This window comes from Habropoda laboriosa, unplaced genomic scaffold (genome assembly GCF_001263275.1).
Source record: "Habropoda laboriosa isolate 0110345459 unplaced genomic scaffold, ASM126327v1 scaffold203, whole genome shotgun sequence".
Classification (NCBI taxonomy): Eukaryota; Metazoa; Arthropoda; class Insecta; order Hymenoptera; family Apidae; genus Habropoda; species Habropoda laboriosa.
Genome location: NW_017100358.1, coordinates 1,787,822 through 1,809,917, shown reverse-complemented (window position 1 = coordinate 1,809,917; position 22,096 = coordinate 1,787,822). Strand labels below are relative to the sequence as shown.

The following is a 22,096-nucleotide window of genomic DNA, read 5'->3' as shown; positions in this document are numbered from 1 at the left end:
ATAAAAACTTTTCCTATATCGCGGGCCGTTAAAAAAAGAAGGAAAAAAGGGGGTGGGCGGGAGAGAGGAGAGGGCAGGAATGGTCAGTTTCGTATTTAAAGTTCGTATTACGACACGCGAGTATCCGGCGAACGATATTCCGTGAAATTCGACTCGCCGCCGGTGCTCGTTAATTCGGTCAATAAAATCGTCGGGACGGATCTCTGACGAATTTCGAGCGCATCGAGGCGGCTCTCATTACGACCGGCCGGTCCTCCGTTAATCTCGACGAGCCACCGTGTCGCGTCGTCGCCTAACGAGAAACGAAAGAGAAAACAACGGAAGGGAGAAGAATCGAAAACAGGGGGAAAGCGTTCTAATTCCAGCGAGCGATATCGAATGAAAGGCCTGAATAAGAGAGAAAACCCCCCGTTTCCGTTCTGTTCCAGAAAATCCTGCTACCGTTGTGTCGTCATTCACGAGAAGCACTCGAACGTTCTCCAGTACAAAGAAAGTAAGTACAATTCTGAAAGAACATTGCAAGATGCCGTTCTCCTCTTTCGTCCCCTTTGTCTCCTTTCTACCCTTCCTCTCCTCGTTGCCTCTTCGGCCTCGCCCGCCCTCCTCGACCTCCTAATAGCCGTTGTTTCGCAAGATCGATAACGATTTTCCCGGTGGCCCGGGGAAATCCATTCGTTAATTAGAATGCCGATCGGTAATTAAAAGCTCGAAGATGACGAGAAGACGGACGACGAGGGAGAAATAAGGGGTGGGTAGGTGGAGAGCCGTAGCTCGCGGAATAATTCTCGGGGAAGAACTTAACGACTTTCGTTCGTTGTGCAAACGGGCCGAAGAACGCGACGGGACGCGACGAATGAAACGGAAAGAGGGAGAGATGGGACGAACGAAACACCCGATGGTTCTGCTAATTCCGAGAATACGAGGCCGGTGGAACCGACCTGTAGCGTACCCCGGAAAAGAAATCGAGAGCACTTTGCCGATTTCTATCGAGCAATCAGTGCTCTCGTTAATACACCGAGAACAGAACTGATAGCGAACTTTTTCGGACGTGATAATGGTTCTCGTTCCCCGGATATTTATCGAGGATCGTTATGTAGATCGACGAGGATTATTGCTCGGCATCGGTTCCGTTACTTCTCCGTCTCGCGGCAAACTCTCCGGTTATTCCTCGTTTTTTCCAACCTTTTCCTTACACCATTAACGCGTTCTTTCCTCCTGCCTGCCGTGCTAGTTTTCGAGAGGGTGCAAATTCGTTTAGACGAAACGAGGGAAATTTGCTCCGCGGAACTATTATGTATTTGGAACACCTGCTTTTTACGAATCTCTCACATTGTGTACACGTATTCGCGGAACTTGCGAAAATTGGCAGGAAAACGAAGGGTTTTCGCGAGAATCGTTGAATCCGAAACACAGACCGGTCCGCTTTGAAGCGGCGTGCTCGCTCGAAAGGCGCTTTTACCTCGGCCAGAATCGCGCAACGAAGTTTCCTGATAATTCTATTCGGCTCGACGTACCTCATAGACGATAGCAGCCCCTTTTTTTTTTTCTTTTTCAAATCCGCTAACGACACTTTGATCCTCCGACTGCGGTCGTAAGTGATGCGCTTCGCGGACAGGGGAAACGAGCAGCGGAGAAAGAGAGGAGCGCATTGGTCCGGGGGTGGTAAATATGGATCCGGATGAAAAAAATGGGTTAGGTATGGGTGAAAAGCGTGTGCACGCGGTGTACAGGCTCGTGCAAACGAGGCGGACCTCCGTTTAACTCGGCCGTTCCTTCCGAGAACAAGAAAATCGTTTTAATATCTCTCTAGACGGCGGAGCCTAGAGAAACTCGAAGCATGATCCTCGAGCGGGGGAGTTTGGTAATCGGGGGAAATATTAACTTTCGTCCGCCCCAACTTAGCCTGATTCATCATCTTGTCTAAAGATTATGAACTTTCTCTTAAACTTCCTCCTCGAAGATGCGTTCATTCGAAAACTTCAACGCCTTCCTCCTCGTTCTCGAACAGTTCGAACCCTGTTTTCAACCTCCTGAAGCCTCCTGAAACACCTAGCAGAGGTTCGTGCCTCCGAGACTCCCGGCAGTCGAGGAGAAAAAGTGAAACGACCTGTACAGGTGGAAACGGAAGAGCAGCAACGCGAGGCAGGTGGAGTTTTGGCACTGGAGCCAAGCTGAAGAGGGAATAAGAGAGGGTGCGTGTGTACACAGGGTGAAAAAGAGGGACACGTCGAGGTTTGATACCGACCCCTCTTGCTGTCTCGCGTCCGCATTTTTCGACGATTTGTCAAAGTCCCTCGGGCCCCTCACCCTCTGCCACCCACTTTTTTTTTATGGGATTTTAATCTGCATAGTGTCACATCGGAGATACCGTCGCCTGCAGGCTGCATTCGGACCGGACGGCCGACGAGCGGGGCGAATGTGGGTCGTTTGTGTGGAAAAGCAAAACGGGTGGGAATGGGGAAGAAAAGAGGCTGGAGTGTTGGACAGTGACAAGGTGGATCGAGAAAAGGCTCGTCACGCTTCGGGCGACTAAACGAATGGAAACGCCGTGGATTTTCTTTCTGGATCGCTCTTGATACATTCCAGAAGCCGGTGGCTGGCTGGTTGACTGTTGGTTCGTTATCGATCATTCGCTTATTTGCTCGCCACGGACGTTCTCCAACTTGAAAGGTCTGATTACGCCTGGTGAAATCTTGCGAGAGGGAGAGGAGAGGGATGGAAGAGGGAAGAAAAAGTAGGGCAAGTTACACAAGTGTGTCGGGAACAATTTCTACGCTGAAGGAGTTCACATGCGGTTTTCAAAGCCCGCGCGATTGTTACCCTTCTCTCCTATCCCTCTTTCAATATCTATCCTCTCGATGCTGCTTCTAGCCAAGGTTTTCCCTCTTTTTTTTTCCTCCGCAAGAAACATGCAACGATATCGAACGGCGCTCTGCCCGCTCTCCAGCGACCAACCTATTTTTCCCTTGTTCGTTAAAAAGGTTAACTCCCTTCCGCCGCTCGATTCCTGGCCTCCCCTGGCTCGTTACTAAACGTACGCAGGAGCGGGGAGAAAAAAAAAAGCGGCAGCTTGCGGTCCAGCGCGAGTTGACCAACGAGGAAAAGATTTTAACGAGCACTCGTTGCGTACGCTGGCAGTCCTGCTGCTGTTGCTGCTGCTGCTGGCTGGATTGGTCGGAAAGTTTAAGAGACGGAATTACTGTCAGCAGAGGAAAAGCGTGCTTTAAATTTAATTGGCCGGCGCGGCGGGGCCGAACGGGCAAGCGCGTTTATCGCGCGACCGGATAAAGAAGAGTTCACGCGGACTTTAACGTGTTCGCGGGGGCAAAACACAGAATTGCACTTTTTCCCTCCGCGTTCCGTCTTTGTCTTCGTCTAATTCACGCATTACTCGCGCTCTCTTCGCGGCCGGTGATTCGACCGAGGTAAGCCGTGTTTCGCGCGGGGATCGTATTAATTTGCGCCGGAGGACCTTCGTCATCGAGAATTTTACCGGGCGACCGAAGGGTTAAGTTGGTAGGAGAAGAGAGGGGGGAGACAGTCGAATTCGTTTTAATTTCGCTAACGCGACCCTCTTTCGAGCGATACCTTCGGCCAACCTTGTCATTCGTGACCGAGGAAAATAAAGTGGGACTAATTAATCAGCGCGACATGCCTTTGAAAGGCAAAAAATTAATTATGTTGAAACGGTGGTCGGGCGCAATTCCGTTTGGGGAAGGGACCAACTGGTCCTAATAACGAATAAATGACGATGAAAATTTGAGGAGTCGAGGAGGACGGGGGAGGAGAGGAACGAAGCCGGCATCCATGCGAGAATAAATAAATAAATGAGCCGGCGAGGGGTGAAATGGCGGGGAGGGAAACTTGGAAATAGGGAAAAGACACGACATTGCACTTTTTCCATTTCCACGCTTTGAAAATTACATCCGCCTACGTTCTTTCCAACGGCTCCTATTTTTTCTTCCTTTCCCTTCTTCCTCCGCTCTTTTCCGTCGTTGACTGCGAGTCCGCGCGGGTATTAGTGTAAGTAAATATTCGTTTACTTGAATAATTTTTAGCGGACAACGCCGCCCGGGGGCTTCGTTGCGGCGTGTGTACGCGCAATTCGCGAAATTCCTTTGACTAAATTTTCGAGTTATTTGCACGCGGTAAATGGTGAAAAAAGAGAAAAGAGGCTAATTGGAGAAATGAAAAGAGGAAGAAATAAATGTCGGGAGACCAGGAGAATTCCAGCCACGGTTAAATCCTGTTGATAGAAAGTCGCGATAAGTCCCGCGTAAATGTTTGCAACGAGGGATCGACGTTCTCTTGGATATACGACGCAGAAAGTCGTCATAAACTGCCGTAAAAACGAAACGCGGGCGGATTCGAAGGTACGCGGCGACAATGCGAAGAGGAAAGGACAATGAAACGATCGTTCGCGTTTCAACGCGTTTTTCCACGCGAGTCAACAAAGAAAACCCGTTGTCTCCGTTCGATTCGTTCGCGATTTCTGATAATGAAAAAAGAACCTGGATCTCGCCGCGGATTGACGATTCTCGAAAATAACGAGAGCGGAGAGAGGATGGTCCAGACGATGAAGGAAAAAAGAAAGAAGAAGAAACGTCGATGGCCGTTCGATTATTCTCAACGCACGGCGACACCTGCGCACGCGGAAAAGTTAGCCGTGTGTCCCAGCACGAGCGTCTCGCCACTTTTCCAACCGGAAAGAAAGAAATCGCGGAGAATATCCTCGGTTAAAGTTACTCCCGGCTATGAACTTCCTACTCAACGAAGATTCGTCATCGTCTGCTTACCTCCCCGCTCCTTCTTCCCGACTTCCTGCCTGCCCGCCTGCCTCGGCCTGTGCACGGAAAGAACTTATGGCTGTTCGACGAAAGTTAATGCGTCCCGGTGTGCGCGTGTCGTACACACGTAGCGTGGGTAGACTGTGCTCGGTAAAACTGCTTCAACGACGAGTATACATAGCTCTTCGAGTCGATATCGTTATCGTGCTACTTTCATAATTCCATCGAATTGCATATTCCAAGATGAACGAATGTCACTGGACGAATTATTCCAAAGTGAACGAAGATAACTGGATGAATCGTTCACTCTAGCTCATCGACACGTTTTAATTTTCCCGTACAGTGTAAACAATTCCAGGTAATTACGTTGGAAGCTTGTCAACGCACCCTGATATGATACCTAACCAGGTAACTTGACTCTTCCACCGAATAAAATTCCAACAACTTACCCTACAATTTGCAAGTTCGACGATCCTTTGGATCGAGTAAGGTATGTCTAATGTGATTGCATTTGTTGTTTCAGCCTATTGTCACAGCAGAAATTCCCTGTCGTCGTTGTGCTCGTACATCACCGGAGATGCTCTGCTCTACTCGATGTTCCGGGAGGAGGCAACACCTGTGCCGTGCCCCTTTCGAGGACCCATGACCTTTTCCTATAACCGGGGTCACGGGACCTGCTCGGTGCCCGTCAGCAACGTCGACACCTGCACCGACGACAGCAGATTGCTCTTCAGATATCAAGCGTGCCCCGACATATCTGCCTCCGAGAGCGCAGGTGAGTATTCCTCGGACACGTTCCATCGAACAACGATACATCGACCTGTCCGTGACGGTTTTTAAAACACAACTCTCTCTTTTCTTTTTTCTCTCTTTCTTCTCGAATTGAGCGTAGAAACGACCCTCGAATTCTATTCGTAATTGAGAAATGAATACTAAATGCCCTCGAGAGCTAACGAGATTCATACGACCACCCTGTTCGAAATCGTCACACTTAAGAAACCATAATTTGGGGAGCACGTTCGGCGACAGACACTCGAAACTTTCGACCAAGTCCTCCGCCAGGCCGTACGCTCAATTAATGGCTGAAAGGGTCAGGGGTCGGCGCGCGATTAGAAGTGATTTTCGTCCGTGCATTCGTTAGTCGCGGCCCCGAGACCGGGAGAGAGCTCGATTTCCGGAGGAGGGAGCGAACGTTTGCCATTAGACGCACATCCGACAAGGGGTTTGCCGAGCTAACGATTTCTGTGGTGGAGAATTAAACGGGACGACGACGACGCGGGAGGAAAAAGGACAAATCGTCCCCTTCACTTCTCGAGGAACCAGATTAATCCTGTATCGTACAGACTGTTTTCAAAATTACCTTAACTTCGAACGAGGTGTAAGAAGAATTTTTAAACAATTTTAAATAGTGAGAAATATCGAGGAATCGAGAAAAACGATTCGAGCGAAACGAGGTGCAGGGTTAAATGGCTGGACGAGCTGAGAATCGTCCCTTTCGCTCCCTAACGAAGGTCCCCGTTCGCAAAACCACCGACTCGTTTTCCTCCATTTCGACTTCGTTAAACTTCCGCGGCGGATTGAACGCGCGCGCGGGGAGAGTTCCGGATCGAGAGGCGAGGCGGGAAACCGGTTTCCCTATTTTCGAACAGCTTCCAACCCTTTTCGCAGTTGGACGAGGACGAACGAAATGAACGAACCGAGTAACGAATAAGTCTTTTCCTTCCCCCGGCAGTTCGCCAAAAATCTCTCTCCCTTGTGAAATTCCGAGCGATCTGACGTTCGAAATTTTCGCGAGACGACGCCAACGACTGTTAAGCCGGAGGAGGGGAATCTAAATGAAATCCGGGCAAATGGTACAGATCCTTTCCTCGTAAACGTACGCGTCGGTTGGAAAAACAGTTGGAGTGGCGGACGATTTATGCGAGAAGCGGGGCAGGTTCTCTTTTTTTTTTATTTTTGCAAACAACCGATAAAAGGTTCGTACGAAGTATTCGATCGCGGAGATACCGTAAACGAGAATTTGCCCGGCAAAAGTGGGACAATTTGATTTTGTAAAATTCTTCGCGTGATCAACCCGATCGCAGCTGCCAGAGGAAAAACCCATCTCACCGGTTACATCCGCGCGGAATTGTTTTTATTTTGATGGACATTTTGGCCGAAAACGCTGAACCGTAGCGTATCGACGTTAAATCGAATTAACTTTCGACGTGAAAACACGAAAAACGAGTGGAAAACAACGTAGAACAAGCGAACGCAGAGATACCCTTTTAGGTCGACCTGGCCCGCGTGATCTCTATGTTGACGCGTTTCATTCCGTACACTGTACGTGCCATTTTAAATGCGACACGGTGAACAAATGAAATTTTTTCGAAAAAAAAAAAAAAATATCAAGTACAACGAGAAACAACTCACCGCGAAAGGAGCGATAGGCTGTCGAATACTACGATTACTAGTAAGACCGATAGGAGAAGGGTAGATAAGAGGAGGAGGAGGAGGCCGGGGGATGAATTAGTACGTCACCGACTGTTCACGCGCGCTTTAACGGTGCGTAATGTAATTTCGCGAAATTGCTCACGTTATATCCAAGCTTTGAGCGCGATGATTTGCTAGAGGTAGAGACCGAATGCCTCGACGGCTATAGCCCCGGATCCGATATTAAATTGAACACGCGTTCGGGAAAGTAGGGACGTGAACTCTGCGTCGGTGCCGTTTAATCCCTTTGTGGAGTGTTATCCGACGCAAATTCGGCATAATTCAAACTTAATTGAGTCACGTTCGTGGAGCAAAACGAGTGAGAAATCCGGCCTGATGGCCCGTGGCGAATCGAGTAGCCGCGACGCCGGAATTTATTTAAAATCGTTCGATCTTACCGAGGAACTCGTAATAGAGGAGATAGCCCTTTTTTTCTACTTTCCATTCGGGAGAGATTCTCGGAGTCTCGAGTAGATACGATTCAGAGGGTCCATTAAAATAATGGAGAACGAATGAGAGAAAGGCAATGGTAAGAGAACGGAGGAGAATGACTTTGACCTCTCTCTCTCTCTCTCTCTCATTCCTTTTTTATTCCATTAAACGAGCTGTAATTTTTCGATTACGCGGTCAGACTGTTTTTTTTCTTTCTTCTTCGTAATGTCACCCATATGTACCTAAAGTCTGGTCAACGTGGGCACAGCATCAACGAAATTACGCGTTTTTTTTCTTTCTCCTCCGTAATATTCGACGACAAAGCCGCTCAAGTGATCCTCGACCGTGTCCCAAATACGCTCACACGGACACACACGGCGAGCCAGTTCTTTTTTCCTGATGAATTACACTCTAGATTTACGATTCGTTAAATGGGAAAACATGAGAGAAGGTATAAAATCAAAACAACGTTCCTCCGGCGATTACCGCGATATAGACGGAACAATGCATCATCCCGGGTGAATACAGTATATCAAGTGAGAAAGTCGCATAAAAACGTCGAAACGAAGCGTGTACAAACATTAATCAAAGAGAGGTGAAAGCTTAGCTCGAATGGATTGTACCGCATCGCGCCGGTGACTGTTCGAAAATACAGCCTGTTGGAGACACGGGGAAGAAAAATGATAACGAGGAGGAAGAGATAAGGGAAGGATAGAAAGCCGCAAACACCGGTAACGAGTAGAAAGAAGCCACTGGTGGACGAAGGGATCCTCGATTACCACCGTTTCCCTTCTTTTCACCCTGCGTCTTGGCTCGATCCGACGTGCTGCGAAGGAGAGACGTTCGCTGCACGGGAGGCAATCAGCGATAGTTGTCCGGCGGAAACGAAGCCATTGAAAAGGAGGAGTGCGTGGAAAAGCCAAGGTCCAGTGGACGGAGGCAGGAAAGGGAGCGAGAAGAGCAAGATTACCGCGTGAAAAACGATAGCTCGGTTCTTTGAAGGGCGTGGAGGTGTACGAAGCCGAGGAGCGTGGACGAGAAGAAACCAACAATTATCGGTTCGATGCGGCTGTAGAGAGACGTGGAGGCCCTCGAAAGACCACGGGTAAAGAGCTCGATGTTATCGCGGTGGATCTGTTCGTCGGACACCTTCTTTCTCCCCGTTCCTTAACCGCCGTCTACGCGACCAGCCTTTCCACAAGATCCCAGAGGCGCGTATCTAAATCACATCTCGCGGAAAAGTCGGCTACCTCTTTTTCCTCCCGTTTCTTTCTCTCCCCTCTCGGCGCACCAGCCCTCGTTTCGCCAACCTTTATCCTCATTCCCTCTCTATCTCTGTCTTCGAGGAAACAGCCTTCCTTTCTTCATCCCTGGTCCTTGGGGGAGGCGAGGACGCCGCCGCGAGCAATTTGCGAGGATTCGAACGAAAAAGCTCGTTCCCCGGTGGCGGTCCACCCAGATTCCGACGCATGCAGCTCTCCCTCTCTGCGTCGAATTTGATCTCGCTGATAGACGCGGGGATCCAGCACGTGTATTAGTCTTGGTGAATCCTCGGGAAGTTATCGTTATATTATAGTGAAAATGCGTACACTTGGCGCGTCGGTATTCTCTCGGCGCGACCTGTCACTCAGTTTCCTTATTCGATCAAACGTTACACGTTCACCCGTCACTCTTCGGGAACAAACGTCGCGACGAAATAAACTTTCCGACTCGATACGTGCAGTTGATCCTACGCAAATAACCCCGGTTTTACGCCGCGCGTGCAGAAAACTGTTACGCGATCGTTCCGCGAGAAAATCCATCGCCACGAGCGAAAAGTTAAAGCGGGGAAAAAGGGAAGAGAGAATGTTTGTCAAATCACAGAAAGCGAATTTTCCAATAAAATGTAACTCCCGTTCAATTTACCGTTGCATAGGGTACAAAGGGCCACCGGGCGTGCAAAAACATTGGGCGATTTTCCGTGTACATGTGTCGATGGTTGGTCGTTTGTACGGCGATGTTGACGAGGTCGTTTGGTACGTTTCAGTTGAGGAGCTGGAATGCCTGGCCACCTGGAAGGAGGGCAGCAGCCGTTACCTGGTCGGCCGTTTGCATCACGGACACGCGTCCAGTAACGAAGATCGATACCGATGCTTCGTCTACGAGAAGGCAGGCCAGACAGTGCAGGGTAATCTGCACCGAGCTGCCATGGGCATAGGAGCCATGGATCACGATGTCGGTTTACAGAGCGGACCGGTGCCCGAGGGTGCGGCCGAGATCTACCGGGTGGCGCAGAGCGGAGATGCCACTTGCAACGGACTGTTCAGCCCGATGGAAGGATCTCGAACTATGACGCTGATGAAAGGTGCGTAGAGCGTAGAATAGGTTAGAATTTCTGAAGGCAATTCAAATTCAAAAGGTTCTTCTCTTTCTTCGAACGGATCGTTCGAATGGAGCTTGCGTAAATATTTTCATTGGTTCGTAGAATGTATTCAGTCGATTACTCGTAGCACGATCTAGAGAGAAAGGGAAGAGAAAGAATAAGGTCCGTAGGTAGAATAAGGTCAGGTTGCATACGCGATACTCGAGAAAGGTGTAGAAGAAAAGAGGGAAGCGTCTGTCGTCGTAGGAATCACGGTCTGAAAAATTCAGCTCTCTCGCAGTGTCATTAACAGGTACGTGTCAAAATGGCGGTCCATAGCGCGAACGAGGAATATTTACACGCTACTCCACTTCTCTCCTTTCTTCAACCTAACGTTAACACGTTCTTCCTTTCTTTTTTCCATCGACCCGAGCGCACTTGCTGCTTCTTCCGGAAGGGGAGAGTTTGCAAGCCCGTATCTTACTGCGTACAGTTTCACGGCAAACTTCGTTAACGGATTTCACTCGAGTGGATTCGCAGCATCTCTCTCTCTCTCTCTCTCTCTTTCTTTCTTTCTCTCGCTGGTCGAAACGGCGACCCGCACGCTACTTTCTTCGTCGAATCGTTTCAAGTGGAGCGAAAGTCGGCGGCGACACGCGCGCGGATAAAAGTGCCGTGGTGGTGAAAAAGCGTGGAGAACTCTACCTTTCTCCACCCTCTGGTAGCCACCAGTCGGGACAAGGGGGTGCGTGGCGCTCCGCCTCGTAAGCATTCGCGTCGTTAATATCTCGATCCTTTTTGTGGAAACGGCGAGCGGCGCCGGAGAAATGGGAAGAGAGCAACGCCGAGAACTAGCCCGGAAAATGGATTAACGTTAAATCTTTTCCTCTCTTTCTCTGGCTCGGTTACCCCATCGCGTCTGTTGCTCTCCCTCTTTTTCGATCTTCCCGTCTTTCACCCTCCTCCTCCGTCTTACTTTCCCCGTCTACTATCTCCGTCACTCGTCGAGCACCTTTAACTGCACCCACAGGCCGGCTCGAAAGTTTGTTCAATTAGCCTGGACTCTTCTACCGCAGAGTCAATACCACGGGAAAATTACTCGACTGCGTTTTCATAACTGCTCGAAACGTGCGGTTTAACCGGCGAAAGGGAACTCGGCTGGGCCGGGGAAAGATGTCTTGAAACGTGGACGAGGAGCAACCGGTGAAGCACCACGTTTCGTACCACGAGACCCTTCTCGAATAGGCAATTACGCCGTCGAAGCTGCTCGTTAATCGAACGATCGTGCCCCGAAATTTCCGGCGGCAACCTCTGCGTTCGCTAATATTTGGACAGCAGATCGACTGGACAAATAAAGTCACCTGGTTCACCCGATGCCCCCTCCCCCCTCCTCTATTGTTCTAAACTAATGAAATTAACTGGAATTTAGAAAGGACGCGACGGCGAGAGTCTGACGATAAAGTGGGAAGCCCCGGGGGAAACTTTTAATCCGGACGTTAATAGTGTGAATCCGAGATTTTACGAAATATAATTACAGGGTTTCGTTAAAAGTTTCGTTAAAACTCGACAACTTAGTTGCCGGCGTGGATCGTCGGAGGCGCGAACGCAAGATAAGCGCGCGCGGCTTCATTATTGACGAGTAGTCGAACTTCCCTCCGCGGAAGCTCTCTCTCTCTCTCTCTCTCTCTCTCTGGCGAGAGAAGCGTGAATATTAGAAATCAATCGCGACACCGTGGCGGATCTCTCCTCCCTTCGTCTACGTTGCATCGTTCGCAACCAGCCAGCCCGATACCGGCGAGTTACAAATTCAACTTTCCGTCAGATTTTTATCGGTATCGTTAAAATGCAGATTGGCAATACACGGTGAACGGGTAGAACGGGAGAAATAATGGAAGGGGTCGGGGATCGAGAGAGAGAGAGAGAGAGAGAGAGAGAGTAAGAGTGACACGTATAGAAGGGTGGCGCATGACTTGATACCACGAAAAGATAAAGAACGACAGAAGGTAAAACAAGGGAGATGCCATTCGATTTTTACGATCGCGGAATTTGTATCTCGCTCGCCCGCGTCGTGGACTTATCGAAGGGAGCCGCTGAATTATTTCCATTCTTTCCCAGGCCGTGCAACAATGCTTTTACGTGCCATAAAACTGCCCGAACGTACACTCTGTCAATCCTCCATACTTCCACCTCTATACACCCTTCTTCCCTCTTTTCTTATCGTACTATTTCTTCGGCTGTCGCTCTTCCTCTCTTAACCTTCCACCCTCTGGCCGAGGTATCGCTCTTTCTTCGGCCACCGTCATCATCCCCATTGGTATTTTCCCATCTTCTTTCCTATACTTTTTACATCGCGTCTTTTACCCTTGCGTCGTTACAGCCTGGCTATTCTCTTCTATTTTCTATTCCTCCCTCTCTCTATCTTTGTCTCTCCTTTCATCTATCTATCAGCCTATAGCCAGTTGCCCTTGTTCCTTTTGCTCTCCCTCCCTCTTTGTTATCCACTTTCCTCCTTCAACCCTTTCCCCGGCGACGGGCGCTATCGAAGTGGCTCCTTCTCACGCCCGGATTTTACACCCCCGAGCCGGAAGTGGAACACGTTCGAGAGCCTCCGTAGAGGGAGCAGCAGCGTGAATAAAGAGGAGTAAAAGAGGAAGAGAGAGAGAGGGAGGTGGTGGACTGGCGAGATACTCGAACGATTCTGTTTCGCCATCGAATACCTACGTCGACGTTTTATCGGCTGTCGTTTCGGAACGTCGAGGACTTTATGGGCCGGTGTGGGCTGACTGCGAAATTTTCGGAGCTCGTCTCATCCTGTTCCTCTTCTCTCTCTCTCTCTCCCTCTCTCTGCTTCTCGATTCGAATCGATCGATAGCGACATGTAAATGCCTGGATCAGGAGAGAGCGTTCGTTTAAAGAATACGGGACGCGTCTTGCCGATCAGGGGGGGAATATCCCCGTGATAATTCTACCTCCTTACCGCTCTTAGATTTCATCTCTGGACGGTGTTCGAGCACGATCAAATAGAATTAAAGCAACGATTCGAAGGTCGACTCGATTACCCTCCTCGAACTCTCAAATATTCCATCGCGTTGCCGGAAACGAACCGTTTAACCCGGGGGCCACGAGTAAGGGAAAGAAGACGCGCGCGGGGGAGGGAAGAAAGAAAGAAGGCGAAGGAACAATCAGGAATCGCAAAGTCCATATTCTAAATACCCGTTTAAAGGGAAGAAACCGTTCCGTTTAACACCGGTACGAAGGAGATGTTGGAAGAGAGGAAAAGGAGAACTCGAGGCAGAGTCCAATCAGCATTAAATAAATTGGTTCCTGTGCGCTTTCAGTCTCGCCACCCGGCCAATGCCGATTTCCCAATTGGTTGACCGGCCATTCCAGCGGCGGGCAAACCTGGCATACCCTCGACCTCACCAGGTCTTACACGTTCCATCTACGGAACGCTTCCCTGCACGTAACCAGATCGAACGGTAGTTCCTCGAGATTCGAGAGCGGTGCCCTGGACGGCCAATACGTTCCTGGACAGGAGGATCAGGACGTGAAGATCCTGTGCAACAGCATCAAACAGAACAACAACGCGGTGCAGCTCAACATGGAGATGCTCGTCGCCCATTTCACCGTTGGCTGGTGAGTAAATCTATCTTTCCTTTTTCCTTACCATCTTTCTCTTTCTTTCTACGCGCTAATAACGAAAGGTAAGTGACCGATTTATCGTCGTTCGAAGAATGGAATAGGTACCAATTCGAAATGTCCAGCGAGCCTGGAATTTTTCAAAAAACTGTCTCAGGGAGGGAGAACAAAAAGGGACATCGATATTGCATTGTTTTGAGATGCAAACGTGGAACCGGATACACGTCGCAAACCGCGATCCATTGTCAGTAGGAACAGTCCAGTTATTGTTCACGCGGGCGAAACGTTTCGCCGGTCCTTCACCAGAGGCGAAGAGAACGGTTTTTATTCGGGTGCCTCTTCTCTGTGTGTTTCAGTCGGAGCGGTTTCATGTGCATGAAGTTCTACCGAAGGGACGGCCACGTGATAGAGGTGCAAACCGGAAGCGCCGTCTCGAGGCCGGAAGAAGCCTGCAGTCCGCCCCATTTTCAACAGCACAACATACCCTTCCTCACCTTAGTCAGTGAGTAGAATCATCGCCGTATCTTCCCCCCTGTTCTCCTCGTTTATCTCGATCTAACGTGTCTGACACAACGTCGCCCTCCTTTTTCACCCCCCAACTCTCTGCGCAGTCAATTTCGACGCCACGATTCTGTTTCTCCTCTCGATCGATTCACATAAGTACAGAGACTTTTCTAGAATAGACGCTTAGAAGAGAGAGAGAGAGAGAGAGAGAGTCGGATCGTTCCTCGAGCAGCAGGTTGCCCGGTCACGCTCGATTTGCGTGACCCTCGAATTTCAGTAGGGGAAAGGGAGGAGAAAAAATGTGGCTGCCGAAAACTGCCTCGGACGCCGATAAACCCCCGGGAGAACTCCCGTGGAAAAGTTTCTAGTGGTGCACGCGCGGCTAGAGGATTTACCGTGCGGCAACAATGTTGGAAAAGGAGGACGATAGAGCGCGGAGGGAAGCTTGACCGATCCTTCTGTAATTTTCGATCGATTTCGAGAGGGAACGTTTGCCAGTTTTATTGGCGGAAGGAAACGTGTAGCGATGGAATTAACTTGCCGCCTTTCCGCCAGCTTTCGTCTACCTTTTCCCTTCGAACATGCGCAATTTTTCCATTTTTCATTTTTTCAAAATAGAACAGCATTCTGCGTGGAAGAAATATCGTCGTAGTTTGGTCGCGCTTCGAAGCGATCCCCGAAGGTAAGAATTGGACGGAGGGAGGAGAAGAGGACAAGGGCGATTTGTCAAAATGCCACGGAACGACTTATAAGTTGTACATATAGCTGTCGTTTGCTACCGGACGAACACTTACACACAGGCGGCAATACTGTGGAAGGGTGTATACGGTAGTCTGTGCACGCGCGCGTGTGTGTCTGTGTTATGCAACGGGTGGTAAACGAATCTTCCTGGAGAAATTGAATCTGTAGGGAGGTAGTGAAGCGCGTCACGGAAATCGTTGAAACCGCACAAATATTTTGTTTCATCGTTTCGAACGATGGCTCGTGCGGTTTGGTTTCGTGGCTCTGTTTGTCGATCACCTCTTTCTTCGTTTGTTTTTTGTTTCTGCATTTGTTGCCTGGTTCGAGGTGTATCGTGACCACAGAACACGGGGGGTTATTCTTTTTTAACCGAACCATCGCGGTTTCGCCCTGTCATTCCCGTGTCAAAAGCACTTTATCGTTCCATCTTTTTCTCTCTTTTTTTTTTTCATTTATTTTCGTTGCTTCGCGGGGGAAAAAACACGGGAGATCTTCGTTAATCTATGTCGGCCTGTACGTTCGATAGAAAAATAAAAAAAGAAAAGAAGAAAAGCATTGGGAGAGTTTGGGGGATTTAATCGTCGCGTTCTATTCAAAAAGAACGATCGTTCCTATTTCGAAATTTATATATCGCCGTGCGGAATGAAATTCGTCGCACTCCAAGCAATTTATCGCGAACAAAAAGAGAAAGAGCAGAGATAGAACGCATCAACGTATAAATTGAAAGTTATTAAAGAAAGCTATAAAAAACACAAGTATTTTACCTATCACGTACAGAGTGTCGCACCTATTTCCTCGTTTAAATCACAATATAGCATCCACCGCAAATTCCTCTCCTTTTCATATCCCCGTGAAAACTTTTCATTTCCTCGAGATCTGCATCCCCGGCTGGCGGGGATATTCCTCCAAAAATTTGCCAAGAAAATAAGCCCGTTGTTTCTTCAGCGTACTCTCTCTACCAAAGTCTCATCAGTTCACCCGGTGTAGCTGATACGAATGCAGCCTGCGATATACGTTTCTTCGGTCCCAACGAAATATCCCAAGCCTTGCGACCATCCACCTTCCCTTATCCCAACACCTCCCGCCTTCTTCTCTCCTCTCGCAGCCGCCTCTTCGCCGCAACTTCCACATCTTCGAGGAACTCTCTCCGCTCCGTTCCCGAGGATTGGACTTGTAATCCAGCGGTTTGATCCAGTGCTCGTTCGCCCTCTTTCCCGATCTCTTCCCCCCCCCCCCCCTTCTCCCCACAGTCTGGCTAAGCAACCTTTCAATTTTTCCACCGGATCCGCGTTACCCGGGGCTAATTAATCGACAGGTCGAAGGATTTCTCGGACGGCGTTGCTACCACTTGGATTTCCTTCGATACACCTTTTCTCCAACGAAGTAACATCTTGGTCGAGGTAAGAGGGAAGTCGATGGAAATTCGACAGAGACTCTCGGTAGAGGTACCTACTCGAAGCTGAAAGTTGAACGGGGCACTTGGTCTCTTCTGTAGTTTTACGAGGCTGTTAGATTATAAAATTATAATCGTCGGAGAATCGGCGGCGGGAAAGTTCGTTTCGTTCGATGGAGTAGAGTTCAAGTTCCAACTTGTACCTGGGGATCAAAAAGTTTTGACTGATTTTCCGGCCAGAGAGACTTCAGAGACGAAAAATTCGTTCTACAGACCGGTCGGTCCGTGTAGCTCTGCGATAGATCATTCGTTTTCACAGGGAAAACTCTCTCTCTCTCTTCGTTCCCTCTTTTACTCCTGTAACCATAAGCTATACAATATCCGCCGGTGCAATAAAGTCGACCATCCGCTAGCCATCCATCTTTTTTTCTTAGCTTCTTCTAGCTTGATTCTTTCGCCTGCTGCTCTTCTTGTCCTGCCTCTCTCTCTCTCTCCCTTCTTTCTCGTCCAAACTTTTACGAGCAATCGCGCAGAAACGCGGCCAACGACGTTGGTATTCCCGTCGCGACGACCGGGAATTACGCCTCGAGGAGACAGTTTTGGCGGTTCGCTTTTAGGGTATAGGTGTGCCCGTTCCGTGCGAGAGAGAGATTAGTCGCGAATTTGTCGTTACGAATGACAATAAATGTACGCGGGTGAAACGGTTTAGCTTGATCACCGTTCTTCTCTCTTGATCGTCCTCGTGTATCCGCCCGGCTTATAGTTTTACGTCCTGTTCTCGTCGGGTTGATTACGCGAGACGAAACTGCAAGGATTATGGCCCCGTGATTTCGACCATCTCCGCGAGTAAATTGAGGGACGACGAGAAACGCTGTTGGTATCTGGTTTGGATAGATCTCCTCGTACTTAACCCTTTCGTTGCTGTCGGCGCCTATAGGCGTTTTGAAAATTTCCTACACCGTTGAACACTTTTCTTTGCGGTCGTATTTTCCGTGGGCATTTCTTGGTAGCGCGCGTTCGGTCGATTATCGTCCAAAAAACGTATGAATTCTATTCAAATGAGTTTGTTTGTGTAGGTTGTTTATTTTTTCCCCCGTTTCTGCAGGTAAAATCGCCTTATTGGGAATATCCCAGAGTTCGACTGCAAAAAGTCAATACTTAATCTTATCGAGTTTCAGAACGATAGGCCAAAATAAGAAATTTTGCGTTAAAATCCGCCGTGGCGAAAGGGTTAACCAGAGACAGTAACTGAATAATCTCTGTATACAAATATATGATCGAAAGTTGAAGAAGCTGGTTCGCTCATCGACGAGTGAAAAAGAGGAGGATAAAGAGAGCGGTCGACGATATAACGAGAGAGAGAGAGAGAGTTAGACTATAGAGAAAAAATTGATCCCTCTTGCCAATTAATCGTTCTAACAACCTGTTATTCTTGGCGCCGGTACAATAGGTCGCGAGAGTGACTGGGCAATTTGCGATTTTATTTCTCGCGCGCCTCGGTTCGCGGGAGACACGGGCTTTAATGGCCGGTACACAAACGCGTGGGGCAATCACGAAATTCCATTTTGAAGTTAGATTGATAGGGATTCACTAAGCGTAATAAGTGGCGGCAGGGAGAATTCCTGCGGGATGGCTCGAAGTTGTAAGAGGTCCGGAAGCAAAATCATCAACTGGATGAGTGAAACGATTGTAAGCGGCGTCGGCGTCGGCGTCGGCGGTGTAAGTGCACTCACGACATCGGATATAACGAGCACGGATCCGGCCAATTCGAAGTTACAGGAGGGTAAGAAGCAAAGTCTGGAATTGATCGTGAGTGAGTGGAATAGAAGCGGAGAGAAATGAATCCCACGGGAGGCGTAATGTTCCTCGAGAGCGAGCCCATTTCGCTTCGTGACCCGCTCTGATAAAAAAATCTTCCTTAATGAAGAATAAAACGAAACAATCTGAGAACCAGGATGAGGGTCCAGGGCTGTGTTTGGTGGAAAAGATATGTTCGAATAAGAGACCACGGCTGTTAAACGTATTACCGTTTTGTCAAGCCTTGTCCGTCTGTGTTGTAGTTCTCGCGGAGTAAACGAAATTAAAAAGTGAAAGAAGAGCCGGGATAGAAACGAAGTAGGAGAGAGTTATTTGAAACATCGCGGCTTGTATAATATTATGTAAATGAAGAGAGAGAGAGAGAGAGAGAGAGGACAACGAAATCACCGTGAGGAAGAACGGAGGAATACCTGAGACGCCCGTGTCTAACGAGCTCGAATCCCAAAGCAATTAAGCTTTTGCCAGGGCATCGCGTTGTTTTCGCTTCCTCCGGAGGATACGAAACACAACGTGCCACCGTAACATCTTCGGTAAAGACCAAAAAACCAGACGAACAAAGCGTTTAGATGTTTCGATAGCGTGTTTGCCTTTAAACACGAAACGTTCCTGCAACAATTAAAACTGTTTACCTGGTACGATTTCGCCGGTGTATTCTATATTTGCTCGGATGTATTACACTTTGACCAGCTCGATCGCTGATATTCCTACAGCGATCAACTGTGTACAAGTGTCTAGACTCTGGAGTATCAATTTTTAAATCGATCGAACCATTCGTTTCCGTAGATATCGCCTTTCATATCTGATACGAGATATACTAAATCAGTCTCGATTGTCGTTAGTTTAACGAGGGATGATTCGCAAGCTCGAAGACACGGTCACGGTACAAAGTTGAAGTGTTAAATCTTTTGGAATTCATGCGGATTCGGGGAAATATCTGCATGAAAAAGAGCCACGATGAACAACGAGAGGCCGGGCGTAACGAGGAGGAAAGGGCAACAACGGTCAGCGGCGCGAATCAAATTCGCTCCAGGTGGTTCGACCGAGTCGCAGCTGAATTTGTCACTCGCAGGCCCCGCGGTTTTTTGTTTAATTGATTTATGGTACCGCACGCTGATGTAAAAAATCGCCGTGACGCGCGTACCTACGGGTAGCTACGTGTGTCGCCGGCGATACGCACCGCGCGCGCTCCCATTATAAATCGCTTGTCCCTCACGTCATTATCCGCGGTCGACCGAAGGTGTTGCAGATTTTACGGAACGAACGTGGGGCGAGGTTCCATCGATAACCGCCGTGTTTACGCTATGGAGAAAACTGTTTCTTTTCTCTATCGAACTCTCCGTAGGATATAGTTTCTCTCCGCGTCTTCAACTCTCTCTCTCTTTCTCCTCTGTAAGGGCTTTTGGTCTAAATAATATTTGTCAGGATTATTTATTCGTCCGTCTGTCGTTGACGTCTCGTTCTTTCTGGTCCGTCCTTATCAACTACACGCTTCCTAATTCGTTCCAATGCAATCTCCATATTCTTATTTAACGCGTCCTTATATACGAGCCTTGACGCCCCTCTCTTGCCTCCGGGAAACCCTGGCACAGGCTGGGACCCAGTCAAGGCGTTGGGCCCTCTCGGTCTGCGGGTCATAGACCAGCACGAGTCCCAACGCTCGCTCGACCTCCTCTCGCGTTGTCGTTGTTAGGTCGTTATTCGAAGATAGGAAAGGTAGAGCGCGGTGATTTCTTCATAGCAAACGTGCTGTTTATAACCGCAATAGCCGTCGAAAGTTAACGGCAGCACGGTGTAACCGTCGACGATATCTCACGATCGAGGGCTGTTTGGACGAGGAACGGCACGAAACGCGATCGAAATTTCGCGTGCTCGCGGATCGGCCATTTTTCAAGCGAAAACTCGCCGCGTGACTCTTCGAAATTTACAGGTGGACGTCGGATTGGCTAATACTCCTGTCGCCTTTCGGTTATTCGAGAACCGTTCGATATACTCGAACAACTAAATCAGAGGGTTTAAAGAGGGGGAGAGGGTTGGCGTGGCGGAATCGAGTTTGTGCAAATTCGAGAGGAAGACGGGGGAAAGGTGGATAGGCGAAAAAATCCTTTTCGGCCAAGATTTAAAAGGATCGGCATTAAGGTAGAGTTAAAGACCAATTACTACGAGGATGTTAGCGGAGGAAGAAACACGAACGTCGAGAGTGAATGAAAAGGAGAAGAGGAGCATGGTGGACATAGAGGTGGGAGAGGAGATAGGGAGAGAGAAAAAACGAGAGCTTCAAAGTTGAACACGGTTGGCTAGTTAAGCGGCGCAATGGCGGTCAACCGTTGAACATACAGGGTGAGGCACGTAACTGTAACCACTTCGATCACCCCGTAAGTAATGAATTTAGCGAAAATTGGTTCAGATCTGTGGCTCGAAGGAGGACACAGTGTATTTCTTTAAACAGTTATATATTTGTGTTCTTCTCAGGTACTCGAAAAATAAAGAACATAAAAAAATATCGTCGTTTGAATCTTACTTGTAAGTTTTGCTTTCGAACGTTGCCGCAAGATTTATGCGAGAGTAAGTTCGAGTGCTCGAATGATCATTTTAAGGGGGTGCGCCACCCTGAGGCTTTTAAACATACATAGCTACAAATTTAGGGATCTTTTCTGAAAGCAAATTTCAATTTTTTCAGAGATTACTTTTACCTTTTCTCTCGAATGTTTGGAAAGTAAAAATGTTACAAAATGCAGGAGCAATCGCGAAATCTCCTCTACTAGAGCATCGATCGAATGGAGAATTAAAAGATTCCTTTTGACTTATGAATTAAGACGTATTATCTACGATTTTTCAATCACTTTGCACAGACTTTTCGTTTAGCAGTTACCTATGGAAGAAATTCCTAAACTTTGCCAATTTTTAGACGCCTTAAGGTGTGTACTTCTTTAGTATACATCGTTGAATTTGTTTGAACGTTATCCACAACGAAATCATTACACACGAAGTTATCGAGGTTGTTGCAGTTAGGTTCCACGGGCTGTATTATATTTTTAAATCATCGACATGCTGGCTGCTTCCGTGCGCTGGCAGAAACATGGCCGCGCGTCTAGATAGCCGTGTTAGGACGTGTTGTAGCTACACGCGAAATCTATGTGACGTGGACGCCTGTACAGGGTGTTCCATATTAATTTCTAAACGGATAAATCGTGGAAAATTCTGCGGGCGATAAAAAACGGGACGTTCGATGGGTTGAGAAATACTCGATGAAATATTTCGCGCTGAACAATACTTCTCGCGGTTCGAAAAATTTGCAAATTTTTCGAATAGAACGCGAAATTTTTAATTTCACGCGACAATTTAGGGGCAGAGATAAAGAGAGAGAGAAAACGAGAAACGGTTGTACAAGCTGAAAATTAGAGGATCGTTTGACAGAAAGGACACAGTAGTAATTGGCGCTGCGAATGGGCGAACGACCGATCAATCAGAATTCCTTCATCTCGACTTTTTCATTTTTCCCCATTCGTTCTTTTCGAACCGATGAATTTTTTTCTGTTTGCTTCCCTTTTGCCGTGCCCGTCCTCGATACCCTACATACACATCCACATACATATATATCGTTGCCAGTTTTCCCTCCGAATATTTTCGCGCATTCCAATTCGACGGATGACATTTTTTGGCAAACGAAAAATTGCTTCGATTTTTATACCGTCCGTAGGAGAAATACTTGGAATTCAAATAACGATACATCCTGGGGGGGGGAAGTATCCATATTTGTTCACCACTTTCCACCGGAAAACCTCTCTCCTCGCACCCCCCGGTGCACAATATTCGCGAAATAATTCCATCCGATAGATTACCATCTCGCACACGCGTTAACCAGCGCGGGAGAAGGGTTAAATGCACGCGCAGGTACGGCAATCGCTCGGCAATTATCGGCGAAATAATCAGCCCCGAAACGGCCGGCCCTTTTTCACCGCGGAGCGGCTG

General features: G+C 48.4%; 1 protein-coding gene across 1 annotated transcript in view; it reads left to right on the top strand.

Moving 5' to 3' along the window:
- LOC108574697 overlaps window positions 1–22,096 on the top strand; it is a 107,898-nt gene that overhangs the window by 57,528 nt on the left and 28,274 nt on the right. The window contains exons 3-7 of the mRNA XM_017937321.1: window positions 429–493; window positions 5,311–5,562; window positions 9,718–10,035; window positions 13,371–13,668; window positions 14,028–14,173. Of these exons, the coding sequence (XP_017792810.1) occupies window positions 429–493; window positions 5,311–5,562; window positions 9,718–10,035; window positions 13,371–13,668; window positions 14,028–14,173 (1,079 nt within the window). The remainder of the gene's footprint in view (window positions 1–428; window positions 494–5,310; window positions 5,563–9,717; window positions 10,036–13,370; window positions 13,669–14,027; window positions 14,174–22,096) is intronic.